The sequence below is a fragment of the Chelonia mydas genome, chromosome 2 (genome assembly GCF_015237465.2).
Source record: "Chelonia mydas isolate rCheMyd1 chromosome 2, rCheMyd1.pri.v2, whole genome shotgun sequence".
In the NCBI taxonomy this organism is placed as follows: Eukaryota; Metazoa; Chordata; order Testudines; family Cheloniidae; genus Chelonia; species Chelonia mydas.
In genome coordinates, this window is record NC_057850.1 from 57,099,458 (window position 1) to 57,120,230 (window position 20,773).

General features: G+C 40.3%; 1 protein-coding gene across 7 annotated transcripts in view; it reads left to right on the plus strand.

The window, feature by feature from the left end:
* The window catches only part of EYA1 (EYA transcriptional coactivator and phosphatase 1), a 221,901-nt gene that overhangs the window by 121,417 nt on the left and 79,711 nt on the right, over positions 1 to 20,773 (plus strand). For 5 of the 7 annotated variants that reach the window (XM_043539493.1, XM_043539494.1, XM_043539497.1 and 2 more), the window contains 3 exons: positions 10,586 to 10,663; positions 16,990 to 17,059; positions 17,360 to 17,505. In XM_043539493.1, the coding sequence (XP_043395428.1) occupies positions 10,586 to 10,663; positions 16,990 to 17,059; positions 17,360 to 17,505 (294 nt within the window). The remainder of the gene's footprint in view (positions 1 to 10,585; positions 10,664 to 16,989; positions 17,060 to 17,359; positions 17,506 to 20,773) is intronic. The other 2 variants (XM_043539496.1, XM_043539499.1) reach the window with 1 other exon arrangement.

A 20,773-nucleotide genomic window follows, 5' to 3' on the forward strand; every position in this document is an offset into this window, starting at 1 on the left:
TACAACCAGACCCCCACCCCACTGAGCCCCAGCCAGCTGCACCTGGACCCCCACCCCATCAAGCCCACTCCCCCAGCAAACGGCCCCCTCCCCACCGAGCCCATCTCCCCACAACCAACCCCCCCCGCCCTCCATTGAGCCCCAACCACCTTCACCTGGATCCCCTGCAGTGTCCCATTGCCCCTGCACCTGGACCCCCACAATGAGCCCCTGTGCATCCAGATCTCCCACTGAGCCGACTGCACTCAGATTGCCCCACACAGAAACCTCTCACCCTACGCCTGGATCCCTCCACACTAAGCCCCTCCATACTTGGATCCTGCTGGGCCGAGCCTACCCGCCCACCCTGGTGCACCTGGCGCAGAGGGGCAGGGTAGGCCCAGCCCTTGCACTGTGTTAGGGTTGGGTGCAGCCTCACTGCCAAGGTGATCTCACACCCTAATGCAGCCAGTGGCCTGTGCTTCCCACTGCCATGCTGGAGCCACATTTATTTATTGACAAAATTTGCAGAATTTTGCAGAATTTTAAAATATGCACATAATTTTTTTTTTTGGGGTGCAGAATTCCCCCAGGAGAAAGGAATATAGTGATTCATGGCTGCCACATCATAACTTCAAATGGAAATCTGTGTATCTCCACAGATATTTTGTTAAGAAAGAGGTGGGGTTTTGTAACAATATCTACTGTTGCATCTTTGACTTTTGCTTTTTAGTCAAAAAACTTAATGTGGTGTTTCTATAGCTATGCTTTTTAAATGATCATTAAGAACATAAGAACGGCTATGCTGGATCAGACCAATGGTCCATCTAGTCCAGTATCCTGTCTTCCAACTGTGGCCAGTGACATGTGCTTCGGAGGGAATGAGCAGAACAGGGTAATTATCGAGCACTCCATGCTCTGTTGTCCCATCCCAGCTTCTGGCAGTCAGAGGCTTAGGGACACCTGGAGCATGGGGTCATGTCCCTGACCATACTGGTTAATAGTGAGAAGTTACAGTAGTGTCCAAAGTTGTGATCAACATTTCAGCCTTAATTAATAGGTAGCAGGTTTAAAACAAACCTAAGGAAGTACTTCTTCACACAACGCACAGTCACCCTGTGGAACTCGTCATGGAATGTTGTAAAGGCCAAAAGTAATAAGTGTTCAAAAAAGAATTAGATAAGTTGACGGAGGATAGGTTCATGAATACAACTGTTGGTGTTATTGTAACTTATCACTGCCTACATGCTTTTATTTAAAATATTGCTTTTGGACATACGGTACAGTGACTATGCCATAACTTTTTAATATTAAAGAATTTTTTGTATTAGATGGCTGTGTGCTTGGGGGTATGTCTGTTATAATGTATTATATACAGTCAAGAAGAAGAGAAGACGAATGCAGCCAACTGTTGTCTCTGTGGGAAAATAATAATTTTGCTGCAGTCAGAGCTAGGTGGAGGTGGTGGTATTTTTATTTATTTATTTATTAGTGCCTTATATATGATTACATGTGACTTCCTAACATGAACATGATTTTCTATGCTGAGACTATAGCTGCTGTAGGACACCTGAGAAGACAGCAAGGTCCCTGATCCTGCATATACCTACACACATGCTTAACTTTACTCACTGTGAGTGGTCCCAAGCAGGTAAAGTTACGTATGTATATAGGTGTATGCAGGACCCAGGGTCAGTAAGTTTTCACTTACTAGTGAACACTAAGCCTCAGGTAATGATGGTACAAATGTAGCATCTGTTGCAACTATTTCCTTGATCCTTTTAATAATTCTTTTTTAAAAAGAAAATTTTTTGCCCCCTCCTTTTTAAGCATCAGAAAAAATATTGGGGGCTGATTCTCATTTTCACTAAAGTTACTTTACATTTGCACCCGATTTATTCTTTACACTGCCAGAGCAGTGTTAAAATGCCAGTGTAAATGAGAATCAGCCTCTTGGGCCCAGATTTTTAAAGGTATTTAGGCATTGGTGTGCTCGGCACTGCAATCCCTAGTAGACTGAGAAGCCTACATGTCATTTTCAAAAGTGACTTAGGCCTAGTTTATACTTAAAATTGAGGTTGTCATAGCTACGTTGCTCAGGGATGTGAAAAATCCATACCCCTGAGTGATGGAGCTATGCTGACCTAAGCCCCAGTATAGGCACAGGTGGATCTGTGGAAGAACTGCTTCTGTCGACCCAGTTACCATCGCTCAGGGAGCTGGTGTTCCTATACCCATCCGTGTAGACTGCGGGATTATGCTGATTAAGCTACGGCACAGTAGCTATGCTGGCATAGTTCCTGCAGCGTAGACATGGCCTTATGCACTTGGGAGCCAAAGTCCCACTGTCAGTAGTAGTGTAAAAAAGAAGTAATGGATTTCAAGGATGAATTTTCACTATTGTGTTTTGCGAGGAAACTAAAAGAGAACACCTATCTTTCTTGACATGGGCCAAAATTAATGCCATTTGGGAATCTGTCTATTTACACAAATGTTAATGGGAAACAAGTTTTGGAATCTAGTTCAGATGATAATTTGGAAATAAAACCGCATCAGGTTAGAGACTACCAGGCAGGCCGAATGTTGAATTACCATAAGTGACTAAGTTCTCCGAATTTTCAAATGAACGTTAGACTTGAATGGATGTTGGACTAAACAAATGTTGTTGTTTGATTAGTGGTAGATATATGAAATGATATTTCAGAAAAATGCTCCATCACTGAAAGCCTGTATCTCTACTAGCATAGCATTTAACTGCTGATATAGTGTGGCATATTGAGAATCTGATGATTTATATGTGAAAATTGTCTATGTATAATGTTAATGTATACATTTTAATACCTACAGAAGTCTATTACCAGAGCCAAATAATATATAGCAAAGAAGGAAATTAAGAAATATAAGCAAAGAAGAAAAGATATTTTCAGATGAAATTTGGAATGAGATTGAGAGTTGATGAGGTAGAGAGAGAGGTTATTCCAGATAGTAGAAACTGCAGAATAGAAGGCTCTTTTAATATGTATATTGCAAGTATAATTTTAAAAGTAGGTACAGGTAGACGGTTATGCTAACTTTACTACAGAAATTGGCACTGGAATGTCAAAGAAATCCAAGGGAAAATATAAAATAAACATATTTTCTTAGTTTTTGCTGGTGCTTTAGAAGATTCTTTAACTTCTAGGCTTATTAATTCTAATATTTTCATTAAATTTCACCATTAGAAGAGTCACGTCCTTAAGGCACCTGGAACTTCCTAAGAGAGGAAAGCTTATTTTGCTGAAGCTGTTCAGAAGTTTGATTTTTAGTTCTAGGTATAATGTTCCAATGCTTCCTGGCATATTTCCTTGAGATCAAATAAAGAAGATAAAATTGGACCCCGGTCGTGCAATTGGATTTGTCTGAGTCGATGCTTGTGCCTGCATAGAGCCCGAATGATTTTAATGGTGCTCTGTGTGCCACATGGATGCAGACAGCTGCCTGCCAGGATCGATTTCATGATTGAAGTCTTAGGGGGTAGCTGTTGTATGTTTTTATGAGTGTAGGGTATGTGTATTTTAGGATTCACTCAAAGTGTAGGGTATGTGTATTTTAGGATTCACTCAAAGTGAACATTATAGGTAAGGTGGGGATATAGGTTCCATTCTTTTCAAATGAAAAAAGTAGCATTAATTCAGTACCAAAGGTGAGAAATCATGCACTTACAAGTGAGAAGTTCCAGAAATTAAGGTTTGTGCTACTGCAGTAATTCATATATATCTGAGTCTACCTCTCATTTTGAATACATCTCATAGATATTTTCTGCCCTTGTTTAAATGTTAAGTAACTGAGAGACAAGATGGATGAGGTAATATCTTTTACTGGACCAACTTCTGTTGGTGAGAGAGACAAGCTTTCGTGCCACACAGAGCTTTTCTTCAGATCTGGAAAAGGTACTCCGAGCATCACAACTAAGGCCATGTCTACACTTCAAAATTATGTCAACCTAACTTATATCGGCATACAGCCACTGAAGTTATTAAATCGCTTGTGTGTGCACGGTTGGCTCCTTGTGTTGGCGATGCATGTCCTCACTTGTATCAATTGTATTGTCAGTATGGGGCATTGAGGGATAGCTCCAGAAAGCCAGTAACATTCAATGTAAGCAACACAGTGTCTGCTCTAACACTGTGTCAACCTAATTACGTCTACCGTTACTCTATGCCACTTGTGGTGATGGTGTTCCTAAATTGGCACAGAGAGGCACTTATGTCGGTTGGAGCCAAATTTAAGTGAAGACCTTCCACTGCTAGGTCGACCCAAGGCATCTTATGTTAACCTATCCATGTCGTATAAACTGTGCCTAGTACAAGGTGGAGCAGAAACCCCTTCTTTTTGTCCTATGACTGGAGAAGTGTTAACAGGCCCTTGAATGGACCCTTGCAGTATGCACTAACTACTTATGCTAAACAATCTATTCCACTTTGCATTTAGCTATGACTCTCAGGGCTTGTCTACACTATGCAGCTTTTAGCAACAAGGCTGTGTCAACACATCCTTGTCGCTAAAAGTCAGCATGTGTGAATGCTCTCTGTCGGTATTTTGTCGGCACTTTTGCCGTCAAAATACTTCCAGTCCCGTGAGCGGCATTAGCTTTGTTGGCAGTAGAGTGCTCCTGCCGACAAAGCCACGGTCACACTGCCACTTGCATTGGCAAAACTTTTGTCTTTCTCAGGGGGGCTTTTTTAAGTACCCGTGAAAGACAAAAGTTTTGTCGACATTGTCACAGTGTAGACAAGCCCTCAAATTACCTTTCCCAGACCTGAAGAAGAGCTCTGTGTGGCTCAAAAGCTTGTCTCTTTTACCAACAGAAGTTGGTCCAATAAAAGATATTACCTCACCCATCTTGTTTTTCTAATATCCTAGGACCGACAGCTAAAACTACTTTGCAATTAACTAACAGTAATACAATCACCATTAAGTGTACAAGATGTGCGACATGTTCAAGTTCGTATTGCAGTAGGAATCTTATCTTCTGGAACCTTTGACTTCAGCATGCTTGAATTTGCAATCTTAATGTTGCATTAATGCTAATTTTTATATTTTTTTATCAAGATTTTAAAAATAGCCTGAAAGCAGCTTCCCAAATCTATAGTTAAAAATAGGCTTTCAAAAAGTGCTTATTACCTGGCAGCTTCTATTGTGTGATATTTGTGCATTTGCGAATTGTGTGACGGGTGAGACAGATAATGCTTGTCGGTTGTGTTTTATAGATACTTCCTTTAGTGGTGTTCAAAAACTAATCTATGAGTAATTCTAGATAAACTTTTAAAATAGCTATGCACAAATAGGATCCATTTAATTTATATTAAATAACAAGTCTTCAACGAAAGTAGCTCAACATGCAACGAATCTAATGTTGCCTCAACAGCTTTGCTAACTCCAGTTTTTGCCTGTTATATTTTCGTGTGTATGTGTGTGTTTCGTGCAGCTTTCTGAACTTTTATCTGCTAGCTTTAATAGTCTGTTTTTTGTTTTCTTGGTTCTGTTTTGCCTTTTAAATCTGATTAAAATGTCAGAAATAATGGGGAAAGGAACAATTATACAAAAGAGCAGTTGGCACAGACATTCCACTTGCACAGATTGTACAGATTCCTTTGATTTGCAAACCAAATCTAAATGAGTTGTGCATGATGATGATACTATTCCTTAGCAAGGGATCTTTGCAGCAAAGAACCCATCTGGGTTCTATTCCTGGAACTCCTACGAACAGCCTGGGCATGATTCACTTCTGTTTTAGTGCAGCTTTGTGTCACTGGTGTTTCAGCAGCATAGAAACTCAGCAGCACAGTGATGAATCGTGCGCTCTCTATGAAGAAGGAGGGATAATATTTCACTTCTGAAAATACCTTGAAGCTGTGCCATTGAAAGCGATATAAGTCCAGAGTTATTAGAACTCGATTTAGTAGTCCCTGGGTTTGTTAACCAAGGGTTTGAGCATCTACACTCATTTGTAACCCCAGGTTAGGAATTGTTGAACTCTGGGTCCCAACCGGGAGTTCCAGCATCTATGCTGCATTATGCGGGTTTGTGTCCAACCACCCATATCCCAGACTTCCTAGCTCCCTCCCAGAATGTGGCTGTTCTAGTCATTTGTTCGTGGTATAGTGTGGGAAAACTTGACAGTCCCCCAAACTTGACTGGCCAGAGCACAAAGATCGTCTGCCCATGGGATTGGGGGTACTTTAGGCAGACTCCCAGAGCATGAGTCCAGTGGGGTTTTGTCTACACTGCAGTAGGGCTTGAACCCTGAGTCCCAGCTTTATGCAGGCTCGGACTCTCCATCCCCTAAGGGTCCTGGGACCCTGGGTCTGAGTCCTTGGTTAGGGCAATTTGTGTGTAGACGGAAGGGGGGCTAGGCGGAAGCCTGAGTTCGAACACTGGGCTTACATTGCAATGTAGACATACCCTAAGTGATGGAGTGGATTCAAGTGATAGTAATCAGAACATCTCTTAATAATAGTGCCACCTCCATTTACTAGCTTAACATTCCGTTTCAGCTACTGAGCAGCAGCAGTGGGAACTTTCAGCCAGTCCTTCTTTCTTCCCTCTCTCACAATTGAACACACTGTTAAAAATTATCCAGGAAAACTTGCAATATGTGTTCTGCATTGTGTGGTACCAGTCCCACTAGTAGCTCGGAGACGTACTGTGAAGGCTTAGAGCAGCTTGCAGATACTTTAATGTAGGCGAGAGAAGTAGAGAAGCTAGAGTCCGCAGCACATTTAGGAAACATTTACTAGGCAACCAGGAAAAAACAGCACATGCAGTAAGGAAGGATGATACTGTACTTGCTATGAACAGAATAATGTACCATGACTTTCCAGAGTTTTGCTTCTTTGGACTGCTCCATATCCATTTGATACACATAGATCAGTGAAACGATGTCCTGATAGGATTGCATTTCTTTTTTTATTCCCAGCTCATCTCTTCTCGCTGCCCTCTTTTAGCTTCTCTCTTCGGGGGGAGCATTTACTGTTCAGGAGGTCAGTTTGTCTTTTGGATGGGTTGGACAGCCCTCTCTGCAGTCAGAATCCATGGCTGGTTGTAAGTGATTTCTGTGGGATAGAATGCTATGCTATCATTTCTGAATTTATTTCTTTGCGTAACAAACTATGAGTGTCCAACATTACTTTCTTGGGTCCCAGGCAGATCAAAGTATGCAATTGCTTGCTGACATTTTGATAAAACTGTGGCTGCTTATGGCAGGAAGGCTCTTCAGTTCCTATTCATCATTATTAAATTACTGATTAACTGCAGCATGAAGCTCTATGCGGGTCATGATTCTTCATCATGAAGGTCTAGTAAAGCTTATTTGTAAATTACACTTACAAATGAGAATCCAGATCAGGAATTCTGTTGCACCCTCACTTTCTTACTCTAATTTTCATATATGCAAGAAACATAACAGTTGAGATGCGATGTATTGTGGAGGAATTTGGGGTAAATACTGTCAAATTTAAATTGTGTCAGTCACTGGTTAGTGTTACATTTCTTGCTTTGACCATGCAGCTCCCAGTATATTTTATATATTTGTTTCCTCTTTATTTTAGGAAGCATTATATGGTTTAGAAACAGTTTAGAAGTTTTCAACTCTAAAAATTATTGTAGTAAAATATTGCTGATAAGTCATAGAGGGTGAAGCTAGACTTTGATCAGTTTTTTCCGTTAATGGCTCTGTAACAAAAATATGAAATCCAGATGAAATGTAAGCAGCAGATATGAACCAGGTTTTTATTTCAACTATGGCATTTTCTTCCAGTTAGAAAATTAATATTCCTCCAAAAAAGGTGCTCCCTAGAAGAAAAGATATGTTAGATCTCTGGACCGTGAGAGCACCTGAATTGCTACAGATGCCAGCAATGCAGTGGCCCTGCATCTCTGGGAAGAAGGTTATTCTATTCCACAAAAGCCAAAAAGAGGCATAGAATGGGCTTCACAATACTAAACAGTGGAGAAGCTTGGGGGAAACAGTGCTAGTGTATGTTAGCTTCCGTCTATCGCAGCTCCCAAGCTAGGTTCAGCTTTTTCTTTTCTTTTTACTTTTATTTTTCTTTCTTTTCCCCCCATCCCATTTGTTAACCAGAGAACAAATCCCACAGCATCATTCCCATGAGAATACCTGCCGTATGAAAATAGGACTAGAAAGAGTCACAAAGTGTTGGGCCGGGGGGTGGAGTGACACTTATTCACAGTTTATAGAGGGACACATGCATACTATGCAGAGAGGCAGCTGGTCTAGAGTATAGGGTGCTGGACTGGAATGTGTACCAGGAGACCTGGGTTCTAGTCCTGGTTCTGCCCTTGATCTGCTATGTTACCTTGGGCTAGTCATTGGGCTCTTTCTGCCTCTGTTTCCCTTCCCTTTCTCTATTAATGGGGATTTTTTTTGGTGGAATTAGTTATTAGAAGTAGTGTGGGAGTAGCTCAATGAGTGCACTAGAGTTTATAAACCCTGCCTGGGCCTGATCTGGATCTCCATGAGGTAGGGATTACAGGCAAAGAACCCTGTATGGGGGTGAAAAGAGAGTAGCCAGGGAGGAGGAGAAATTTGAGGGGTTAGGGATAGATCTTTTGGCTGAGGTCAAGTAAAAGAGGAAAAGGCATGCACGGAGAGCTAAGGGAAGACAGGGGCCCCTTCTGTCAATCTAATGACTCCCCCTGAATAAATTATATTACCTCATACAGTCATGCTAACATGCACGCACACAGAGCCATATACCACTTTCCTCATGCTGGGGAAATGGAAGATAGGGCGTCACAAGGGGATTTGATCTAAGGACAGAGAGAAAAAGATATCTGGGGAGAGTCCTGCACATTTTGCAAGGTCCATGTAGATTCCTGTCAATGATAGTTCCAATTCCCAGGCAAAATAATTTGCAAGCTGGATTCAAGGCTGTAGATATGCATTTAGTTGCTTAAAACATGATGTATGTGGAAAGGCTGATATGATAAAATGGCATTGCAGGGTAGCTTATGTTGTCTTAATGATTTCTTGTGCAAAGCCATTGCCTTTACATTTTGCCCATAGTTACATCCAAGCTAAATTAGGGTCAGATCTGTGCCCTACTTGCCCTACTTGAGGATCTAGGCACTAAGTAAGTGTACTGTGTATATATGTACTGCAATAACTGAGAATAGAACTAATAATTTTGTTGTTGAAGCATGAGCCAGAAGATAGTCTAGCTCTCTTGCTCTTAAAAATCTGTGTTGGTTCTGCCATGTAAACCAGAGTAAAAAGTTGTAATAACTTTTCTGTCAATAAAGTAACTAGCTACATAGCTGAATATGGACAGAGTTGCTGAGTAAGAAGTCATTCTTATACCGTCACTTTTCAGAGCAGAATTCTGAAAAGAGGGCATTGGAAGATGTCTGGGAACCCGACTGGGTTTGGGGAGGAGGCAGCCAAGCAATTTGCTGGCACCTCCTTGTGGTGGATGCCCAGTGCAGGTACTCCATAGGGAAGGGACACAGTGACCAGATAAATGGCTTGGTAAAGGATTTAAAAAGGAGATGTTAGTTAAAGAAACGGAATGGGTCGGGGTGGTTGGGGCTCCTATGAATGGTACGGCAGGGAGCCAAACTCCCTCTATTACAGCCCACCTTAACCCTCCTCTGAGGGGGAGGGGTGGATGGCAAGGTCCCAGCAATGGGTTGGTTGGGGGACCTGGATGGGAAAAAGGCGGGGCTGGCAGAAGCCCTTCGGGTACTTATTGAATGAACATGGAGTTACCTGCACTGTACACTTTTCTCTGCCGTGTAGACCCAGACATCTAATAAAAAAGTTATGGCCTGATTAAAACCATGTCAAATGTCTCCCATCCTTCTTTCGGTATCGCCGGACAATCACTTTTCGGAGCAGAATTTTACTTTGAGAAAGAAATTAGAGCTGGTTGGAAAATAGGGGGTTTTTTTCCATGGAAAATTTCAGTGAAAATTAAAGAAAAAGTTTGTTTTAATTTCCTATTGAAAATTCTGATTTTTTTCAAGGGAAAAAATGAATACAGAAAATAGTGTGGATTTTGGCTGAAAAAAAGATAATTTGTCAGGTGTTCAGTTCTTCAAAATACTGAAATTTTCAGCTGAAAGCAGACACTTTTCATGAAAAATTTTGTTTGGTTGAAAACCCAAATTTCCGTCACAAATATTTTGGACAAAAAAATTTCAACCAACCCTAGAAGAAGTCCATTAAAAGAATGCTTCAGTTTTTGCCTCATTCAGATCATTCTGAAAACTTACTTCTGCAACCAACAAACAATGACTCTCTGAATTGTTCTTATAGATATGTTGATTTTAAAGGATTAAGAATCATAGGAGTGCACAAAGTTGCATAGGGACTCATTGGTTGATCTGTCCATGACAGTATTTTCTGGTTTGTTACAGTGGCTTTTATTCCTTGGGGACAGAAACAGATCTTTGTGTGTTTGTGTTTATATTTACACAAAAATACAGGTAGCAAATATTTGTTAGAAGATTGTGTTTTAGTTGTATTTTGTGAATAATGTGTGTGCATGTGTATGTGTGCATGAATATTAGGAGCATTTAGATTATTTATAATTTATACTTCTAGTTAAAACAGAACCAATGAGCAGCAGTGAGATTGCTACGACTACAGCAGACGAGTCTTTAGACAATTTCTCAGGATCAGGTAAGAAATAAATAAAGATACTTTTCACTTACTGTTTTCTTCCCCTCTTACAGTCTAAATACTGTATGCAGAAGTTAAAAATAAAAGGTTTTATACAGTCTGTAGCTCGCACATTCTATCGGGCCTGGATCTTACACATCTTACTCAGGCAAAAGTCAGTGGGAATTTTCCATAAGTAAGAAATGCGAGATCAACTCATTGATATCCATGGATAACTTCACTCGGAGCTCCACTCAGGATTGGGGCAGTATGATAGCTCAAACTGTTTTTTTGTTTTGTTTTTGTTTTCTGATGGCTAGCAGATCCACATCTGCATGCTCTAGTTGTGAATGGGATGAAAGTCTAAAATCCTCCTCCTTGCTTGCTTACCGTTATGATGCCTTCTGAATTCTGGCTGTTCCCCAAAAAGTGCAGATATTTACATTTGCCATTTGTGCCAATAGGTCTCTAAAAGGTGGCGAAAGGGTGCATATTAATCCAAAATATGTGAATTAACACTGTTATTTCTATATTACTGTTTTTGTCGTGCAGAATTTGGACCTAATTCTGAACTCATAGGTTACAATCATGATTGCAGAGAGATGCAATAGAGCTATGTTATTTGCAGTGTGTTATTTGAGAGTGTCATTTGCAGACTCATGTTGACTTTAGAGATTCACTTTAAAAATTGACCAGCTGATGTGTCTTGATTGATATAGGCCACATATGTGTGCGCTGATTATGCTAAAGATTGGCCAACAACTGTTTCTAATATATTCAAGCACATTCAGAGATCTAAACTCAAAATTTTGAACTTAAGAGGAATAGGGATCGGTTGTACATTACACTCCATCTTCTTTGAGCCTCTCAGACAAGGCAAAGAGGATAGATTCTGGCTGTAGCTGGCCAGCAAACAGTTCCCTCGTGGAGGGTAACTGCCAACTGGCATAAACTCACCAGAGGCAACTCCTCTACTAGACCACACGTCCACTCTCTCAGTGTAGGGTATATGTGAGGGGTATATTGGAGGTAAGATGAGGGGTGTGACAGAGCCTTGTTGTGTTGAACCTCTAGTGATATAAGGTATGTAGATGTAAGTTCCAACAGATCCTAGACAATCAGGATGCTGGGTCTGCACCAGATTGGGTAGATATAACTGGTTCCATGATGGCCCCTGTTGTACAAAACAGAGCTTGGATGAGGGAAATATTGAGCCCATCAAATTGACTTTAACAATCCTTGGAATACTTGGATGCCAATACACTAACTACTCTGAAAGATACTGTCTTAATTTTACGTCTCCATTTTTTCACAGCTGTTTGAAAGCACAGTGTGTGAGAACACTCTTAGACTGTAAATTATTTATGGAGATTCTTGTTATATATATATATGTCATATAGATTATACAGCTGGGGTGTATTTACTTTGGGCTTGACACAAACGAGATAACGATAAGGGAAAACAGGAAAAAAATTATTTGCTGTCTTTCTTGGTAATGGTCACTCAGAAATAATTCTGTAGTACTGAGAACAAATCTGCATGCTTCACAGGGACAAAATCAGATTCTGCCCAGCTTAACTGTTTTCGGAAATTCTATCAGGTGGTACATTGCGCATGCTCTGTTTGATTCCAGATGCCTGACAATAGGCATGTAATTTTTTGGTAGGTTGATACCAGGAAAGTTATTTTATAGCGATCTCACAACCTGAAGTTGACCTCTTTCCTGTGAGGGGCTAAAAAGAGATCTTGGGCGTAGAGAAGAAGTGGGACCCAAATAGTCATCAGAGAGAAGGCAGCTTTCTTCATGGAACCTCTAAAAATAATAGGGACATAGAACTGGAAGGAACTGTGACACTAAGCCCCATATTCTTCATAGAGACATTATTGTGATATGATTATAGCATAACCATGATGTATTTTGTGCAAGATAAGGCTTGTGAGATATTGCTGAAAAGGTTATGATTTACTGAATATGATTAGCCTATTTGGATGCATGTATCATTTTGGTATCTGAAGTTAGGAATATTGTCTGTGCATCAGCTACAAACGTGTTTACACCCAGGGAACACTCACTAAGCAGAATGCAATCAGTCTAGATGGTTGGCTGGGAAGGGCCATTAGGGAGAACAGTAGGTCTTAGAAGATGCTAATCTCCCACTGGGGAGCCTTCCTGAGGAGTTACAAACAGCCTCCGAGTCATGGCTGCTGTGTCCCTACAGGGGCATGTGACCAAGTCATCTCTTACTGGACTCCATCATAGAATATTAGTGTTTTTCCACTGACCAGGCGTGGGAATCAAACTGTGAGACAAAGGGTTCCCGTCATATGCAAAAGTGATTTAAGGCAGGGGAGTGACATCATTGTGGTTCTTCACTGATTCCCCACCCAAAGGAGACACTTGGAAACACCTAAGAAATGAGGACTGAGCTGGGGGAGAAGGGCTGAACCCAGGCTAGAGGGATTTCTAGCTTGTGAAACCTGGGGTTTTAAGCTGCAAGCAAGTGCAGCTTGCCCTTGAGAATCTTTCCAAACTGCCTAAACCAACAATTAGAGTGAGAATTTGCTACTCATATCCAATTTCCTTAGTATATTAAGCTTAAATAGCATTTTTGTTTTATTTGCTAGGTAATCTACTTTGATCTGTTTGCTATCCTTTATAATCACTTAACATCTATCTTTTGTAGTTAATAAACTTGTTTTTGTCTAAAACCAGTGAGTGGAAATCATAACTGGGGGCAGAAATCTGTTGAATATCTTCCATTGAGGGAGCAGGTGAATTTCATGAGCTTACGCTGTACAGTTCCCTGTGTAGCGCAACACGGTATAATTTTGGGTTTGCACTGCAGAGGGGAGTGCGTGCCTTAGGAACTGGGAGGTGCCTTAGCTGAGCCTTCCCATGCAGAACTGATCTCAGCATCTGTGTGCAGCTGTAGCTGGGTGTGTCCCTACCTGTATGTGTGCTGGAGAGGGCTTGTCACAGCAGTACAGAGTAAAGAGAGCCCAGGCTAGTGTGTCAGGCGGGTTCAGGGATACCCCTGTCCCAGGTGACACCCCTCAGGGAACCCAACAGAAACCTTCTGGATCCTTGAGTCCAGTCCTGTGCTATCTTTATAATTTGTCATATAATCCCATTCATAAACTTATCCAATCCTGTTTTAAAGCTAGTTAGATTGCTTGTCCTCTATTGCTATCGGGAGGCTATTCCAGAACCTCACTCCTCTGATGGTTAGAAACTTTCTTCTAATTTCCAGCCTAAGTTTACTCATAGCCAGTTTATACCCATTTGTTCTTGAGCCACCCTTGTCTTTTAGTTAGATAGCTCTTCTCCTTCCCTTATATTTATTTCTCTGATGTATTACATCTCCTCTCAGCATTCGTTTTGCTAGACTAAACAAGCCAAGATCTTTTAATATCCTCTTGTAAGACAGGCTCTCCAGTCTCCTAATCATCCTAGTACCCCTTCTCTACACGTGTCTCAGTTTGAATTCCTTTCTTGAGTATTGTATGCAGTATTCCAGATCAGGTCTTACCAGTGCCTTGTACAATGGCATTAATATATCCCTACCTCTAACAGAAATACCTTGCCTGATGCCATTTAGGATCACATTTGCCTTTTTCATGGCAACATCACATTTGTAGTACATAGTCATCCTGTGATCAGCTAATATGCTCCCAAAGTGTATGGTCTTTCACTTTATACTGTAATGATGAGCAGAAGGCCCAGCATACAATGCATAGCTGACCTCCTTTCTCTTTAGTGCCCTGAAAGGTCACAAAGAATTCAATCTAGTTAAAGATCTTATATGAATTTTAAATTTCTGTGTTAACAGGGATGGATTTTGGGGTTATAAATAGCTACTTGGAGCTCTTAATCTGAGCTTCAGAAAAAAACACCTGTTAGGTTAATTTCTTGATCTTACACCCTTAACAGTTTTTCATTAAGACAATATGCTATTTCATTATGACATCTTTATGAAATACTGAAAGTTATCAAAGTCTGAAAATGGATTAGAAATAAGTAGATAGTGCAAGGAAAGAAGCTGAAAGTGGAAGATGTAGTATAGCCTTTGTACTACAGAATTATTTTAAAAAGAGACCCATGCTGTGAAGTTACCTGTATGTTTTCAATAGGAAACATACTTAGAATTTTGTTATGAAATACAGATCTTTGAATACAAAAAGTGGAAACTTGGACAAATTGCTAAAATGGAGTACAAAAGAATAGCCAAAAGTATGGAGGGACAATATGAGTTACACCTAGCAAGGGACGTAAAAGGCAATAAGAAGAAGTTATATAAACACATTAGGAACAAGAAAAAGACAAAGGAAAGGTGGGTCTTCTACTTAGTGGGGAAGCATAGCTAATAATGGATAACATCAAGAAGGCTTAGGTGTTTAATGCCTGGTTTGCTTTGGTCTTCACTAAAAGGTGAATTGTGATCACATACTTGACACAATTAATATTAACAAGGGGGGAGGAACAAAAGCCAAAATAGGGAGAGAACAGGTTATAGAGTAGTTAGATATATTCAGGTGAGTAGGGCCTGATGAAATTCATTCTAGGGTATATAAGGAATCAGCTAAAGAATTCTCAGAGCTGTTGGTGATTATCTTTGAGAACTCCTGGAGGACATGTGAAGTCTGAGAGGGCTGCAGAAGGGCACACAAAGTGCCTATATTTAAAAGGAGGAAAATGAGGACTAGAAGAATTATAGACCAGTCAGCCCAACTTTGATAGTTGGAAAGATACTCAAACAAATTATTAAACAATCAATTTGTAAGCATTTAGAGAATAATAAAGTTATAATAGCTAACCTGTATGTGTCAAGAACAAATCATGCCTTACCCCAAGTATCCTTACCTTGGTATCCTGCTGTCGGTTGAATTGTCTCGTTAGACTAACCTCACACTTGGTAAGGCAACTCGCATCTTTTCATGTATTTATACCTGCTCCTGTAGTTTCCACTCCATGCATCTAATGAAGTGGGTTCTAGCCCACGAAAGCTTATGCCCAAATAAATTTGTTAGTCTCCAAGGTGCCACAAGGACTCCTCGTTGTTTTTGCTGATACAGACTAACACGGCTACCACTCTGAAACCTATGTGGAAGAGTTACACAAACTGGGTTGACTTAGTCTTGAGACAAATAGACTGAGGGAAATAATGGGCTTAATCCACAGGAAGAAAAATTTAGATTGGATATTAGGAGGAACTTTCTACTATAATGGTAGTTAAGGTCTGGAATGGGCTTTCAAGGTTGTGGAATCCCCCTCACTGGAGGATTTTAAGAACACATTATGCAAACACCTGTCAGGGATGGTCTAGGTCAGTGGCTCTCAACCTTTCCAGACTGCTGTATCCCTTTCAGGAATCTGGTTGATCTCGGTACCCCAAGTTTCACCTCACTTAAAAACTACTTGCTTACAAAATCAGACCTAAAAATATAGAAGTGTCACAGCACACTATTACTGAAAAATTGCTTATTCTCATTTTTACCATATAATTATAAAATAAATAAATTGAAATATAAATATTATACTTACATTTCAGTGTATAGTGTATAGAGCAGTATAAACAAGTTATTGTCTGTACGCAAAATTTTTAGTTTGTACTGATTTCACTAATGCTTTTTATGTAGCCTGTTGTGAAACTAGGCAAGTATCTAGAGGCAAATATCTAGATGAGTTGATGTACCCCCTGGAAGACCTCTGCGTACTCCCAGGGGTACACGTACCCCTGGTTGAGAACTACTGATTTAGGTTTACTTGGTCCTGCCTCAGTGCAGGGGGCTGGACTAAATGACCTCTTGAGATCTCTTCCAGCCCTACATTTCTGTGAATCTAATATTCTAAACGTTAATAAAACATTGTGCTGGAGTATCGTAAACCTTTGAAAATATGAAAGGAAATGATTTCCAGTGTGCAATCATTTGAGAAAATTTGTTTCCCTTGAAAATGTTGTCTGCCTGCAAGCAAAAATAAATTATTGCTCTGGAGTTGTACAAAGAAGGGCAATTTAATCAAGCTTTTAATTTTAATATTGAGCATTCCTATACTGGCACCTGTCCCTATTAAGTGAGCTGTAGCTCACGAAAGCTTATGCTCAAATAAATTTGTTAGTCTCTAAGGTGCCACAAGTACTCCTTTTCTTTTTGCGAATACAGACTAACACGGCTGCTACTCTGAAACCTGTCCCTATTAAAACATTACTTTGTAGGTCAGAATATTTATGGTATTTGGACTTATTTAAAACCTTGTTAAAATTCTGAAATTCTGTTAGCAAAAAATAATACTTAGTTCAGATGTGTGTATTTACATTTTGATGTGCTTTCCTTTCTCCTTGGGGCAGTAATTGGAAGCAGTGGCTTCAGCCCAAGACAAACTCATCAGTTCTCCCCACCACAGATTTATCCTTCCAAGTAAGTTATCTTTTCTAAATAATAATAACTGAAATAATTAACAGGTTTTAGCCTCATTTAGAATCATCATTGCGTTCTTCTGTTATCAGAGTTTAACCCAAAGCTTGTTCTTGAGAAAGTATGTGATTTTATTTTATTTTAGCTGTTTGTATTTTAAAGATTTTTTAAGAACTTCTGTTCTCTCATGCAGTCTATGACCATGTGCTAATCAAGCTAATATAATAAGGCTGTCAGTTAACACAAGTGCTCATATATCTCTGTCTAATACAAATTCTATTTTCTGTCATTTATAATCAATAGCAGACCATACCCACATATTCTTCCTACCCCTTCCTCACAAACTATGGCTGCATATGGGCAGACGCAGTTTACAACAGGAATGCAGCAAGCTACAGCTTATGCCACATACCCACAGCCAGGCCAGCCCTATGGAATCCCTTCATATGGTGAGTAAGAGTCAGTGTCAATGTTATTTAATTCTGGGGTAAACATTTTTACCCAGAAAGGCTGTATGACCCAGAGAAACATATTTTCTCTGTGTTTAATATGACAACTGTTCATGTGCATGTTTGTAGTCAAAAACCTACATTCAGTTCCCTTTCGGTGAAATGGGGAAAGCTTAGTATATGTATTTACTGGAGTCTAATTAAGAATGTACCTGACAAATGTGACTTATACAAATCCATAACAACTTTCATAACCTCCTGTGGAATAGTTGCTTTTACCTTTTATTTCTGTTTTTTTAATGCTGCCTTTAATAGAAACCATGGAAAAGAAGCATTCATCAAATGTTTTGTTAGAAATGGACAAAGGGGAAACGTAAAATTTAAAGAGCTGGTACTGCTCTCTCTTACGCCTGTTGACTTCAGTAAGAATTGTGCAATCCAAGTGCATACAAGGGTAAATTGATAAATACAGGGCTTGATTCTCAACTGGTGTAAACCAATCAAGCTCTTCTGATTTATATCGGCTGAGGATCTGACTCAAGAAGTCTACTTTTCAGTAGTTTTGGAAATCTGCCGTGGTGGAAATTGAAGTAAATCCCATTAAGGCTCTAAAATGCTGGCAATATGATGATATATAATCCAATTACGTTTTTCACATTGTCCCTATATATATTGCGTATATTGATCTACATTATAAAATAAATAGCTATAAACATAGTTCATATATTTCAACTCTTTTCTGCATATTTTAAACATCTAAAACATTTTATTTGAATATTTAAAATATATTTTCAGTGATGATAATGTATTTTTCTTACATATATCGTAAATGTATGTTTTTCCTGTTTGAGACTTCTATTGGTCCTTGGCTATCTGTGGTGGGTTGGGCAGCCCAGACGGTGACTTATCTTGTTCCCTTCATCTTTCTGTGTGAAATCCTGGACCCATTAAAGTCCGTGGTAAAACTTCCATTGACTTCAGTGGGGCCTGGATTTCACCCTCTCAGTTTAGCTGCCTCCCTGTCACCAGTGCTCTGTATGTGAGTTGCTCTATTTGGACTCTGCTTGCTGGTTTGGCTAGCATGCTTATCTAGTCTCTTGCTTTTTTCTCTCCCCTTGCCCCATCCATCCACTGTGCCGAGGACTTTAGTCAGTTTCGTCTTGCACATTTTGCATTGCAGAACTCCTTTTTACAACTGAAAAACTGGCTAAGTGATACGGCTTATTGCATTTTTTGTTTTCCTACATGTCCACCTCAGGGCTCGGCCAAGGTTCTTTTAGCTATGTATCTTGTTGTTTAACAGTAGCATTAAAAAGCAAACATACTGTGGGAGTTGACATAAGAGTATTTCCTTGTGTACAGATACATTTAAGTACATCTTTAGGCCCCAGTCGTGCAGTCTGTGCTCATGTGAGCAGTCAGACTGAAGACAATGGGACTGTTCGTCTGCACAAAGCAAGCAGGATGGGCACCGTGTTAGAGGCAAAATTCTCCTCCCAGGTCTGCAGGTGAATCCCATTTTCTGCGTCATGTACTTTGTCTTTCTCTCTTTCCATGCCTATGGGTTCCAACACTTGTGGAATGAGCAAAATAGCGGCATTAGGATATGTCCTACTCATCTGAAAGAGAAAATTTGCTTTTTAGGTCTCTCTCTCTCTTTTTTAAGTCTGGGGGCAGGTCTACACTTAAAACTCTGCAACGGTGCAGCAGCACTTTGTGAAGATGCTACTGTGCTGACAGGAGAGCATCTCCCATTGGCTTAGTTAATCACCTCCAGGAGAGGCGGTAACTACGTTGATTTGGGGATTTTTCACACCCCTGAGCGATGTATTTATGTAAGTTTATAATGTAGACTTGGCATGGGACTTACTGAAAATGCACTTGTCAAAATTTGAAAGGCCATGTTCTCTAAAATCTAGTTGGGATTTATTAATTTTTATGTCACTTTAAATTGAGGTTGAAAATTAAAATCCCAGCCCTTTCTCAGCTTCCTTGATTGAGGCAGTTATTGGGAAGGTGCTGCTCTGAAGGCACAGGGAGCACCACTCAGAGCAGTACTTAAGTATCTGCCAGGAAGAGGCCCAGTCTCTCTATTTCTCACCTCCTACATCTCTACCATGCTGAACTCATGGAAGCAGGAAGTGGGGTGGAAGGAAATACCACTGACAAGTAGCTCCTAGGGAGCTGCTGGCTCTGGTACATCTGCAAAGCTACTGAGGAAGCTGGAGAAGTGTAGCTATTCATTTCCTGAGGCACTCCACTGCTGTCTGCCTGTGTGTTTTCTTAGTGGCATATTGTAAAGGCTTCATTTACCAGCTGCTTCTCCCCCGGATCCTGATAGTACCTTCATGGTCTCTCCCCATTACCTCTCTTTGCATGTCTGGACTAGTGAAGAGAAAAGGCGAGGGTAAAGGAGCATGAAGAGCTGGTAAGCGAAGCCACTGGAGGAAAGCAGACAAGGAGTTGTGGGATGTCAGGAGGTGAAAAGCTCCTCCGCCTGCTTCTTAGAAATTTGCAGAAGGGCCAGAACTGGAAGCTGTCAGTGGCACATTACCTTCCAGTTGGCATCCACCTCCAGCTTCCTACACACTACGTCCCTTGCTTGCCTCATGCTGGAAGGAGGCATGAACTAGGAGAAATGCTCTCTGCACACGCTCAAAGGCTGGGAGTTGAAGCAGGAGCTAAAATTTCTTAACTTGATCTCAGTTTAAACTAATTAAAAAAAATTCACATGAGCGTTTCAAGGGTCTTTCAAATTATGAAAGATGAGGATAACGTTCCTGGGAATTACTGATACCAACGCTACAAAGTGGAAGTTTCACAGTGAGCCCATATGTCAGATTCATCATTATGATTTAATTGCAGGGTGAAATATAAGCGGAAAGGGAACAGCAAGGGGAACCAACCCTTATTTAAACACAACTTACTTTGTCAGTTATGCAGAAGGAATTAGAAAAAAGTGAAGGGCCATAATTTCAAAATGGGTATCTCAGGAGCGCATGAAAAATAGGCAGTCATATAACTGCATATTGTACAAGTGTAATGACTTTTTGCATCTCCCTCCTTCATACATCATAGGACTTGAGTTTTTAAGACTTGAACCAAAAGGTAAATGGATTTATAGTTTGTCATTTACAAAAGACTACTACTCATCCACACTTTATGATTCACCCCAAATAATGGTGACCTCTGAGTATAGAAGTAATCACAGACTGCTGCAATAAGATCTGAGACTAGTCTTACATTACTCATATTACTACTATATTAC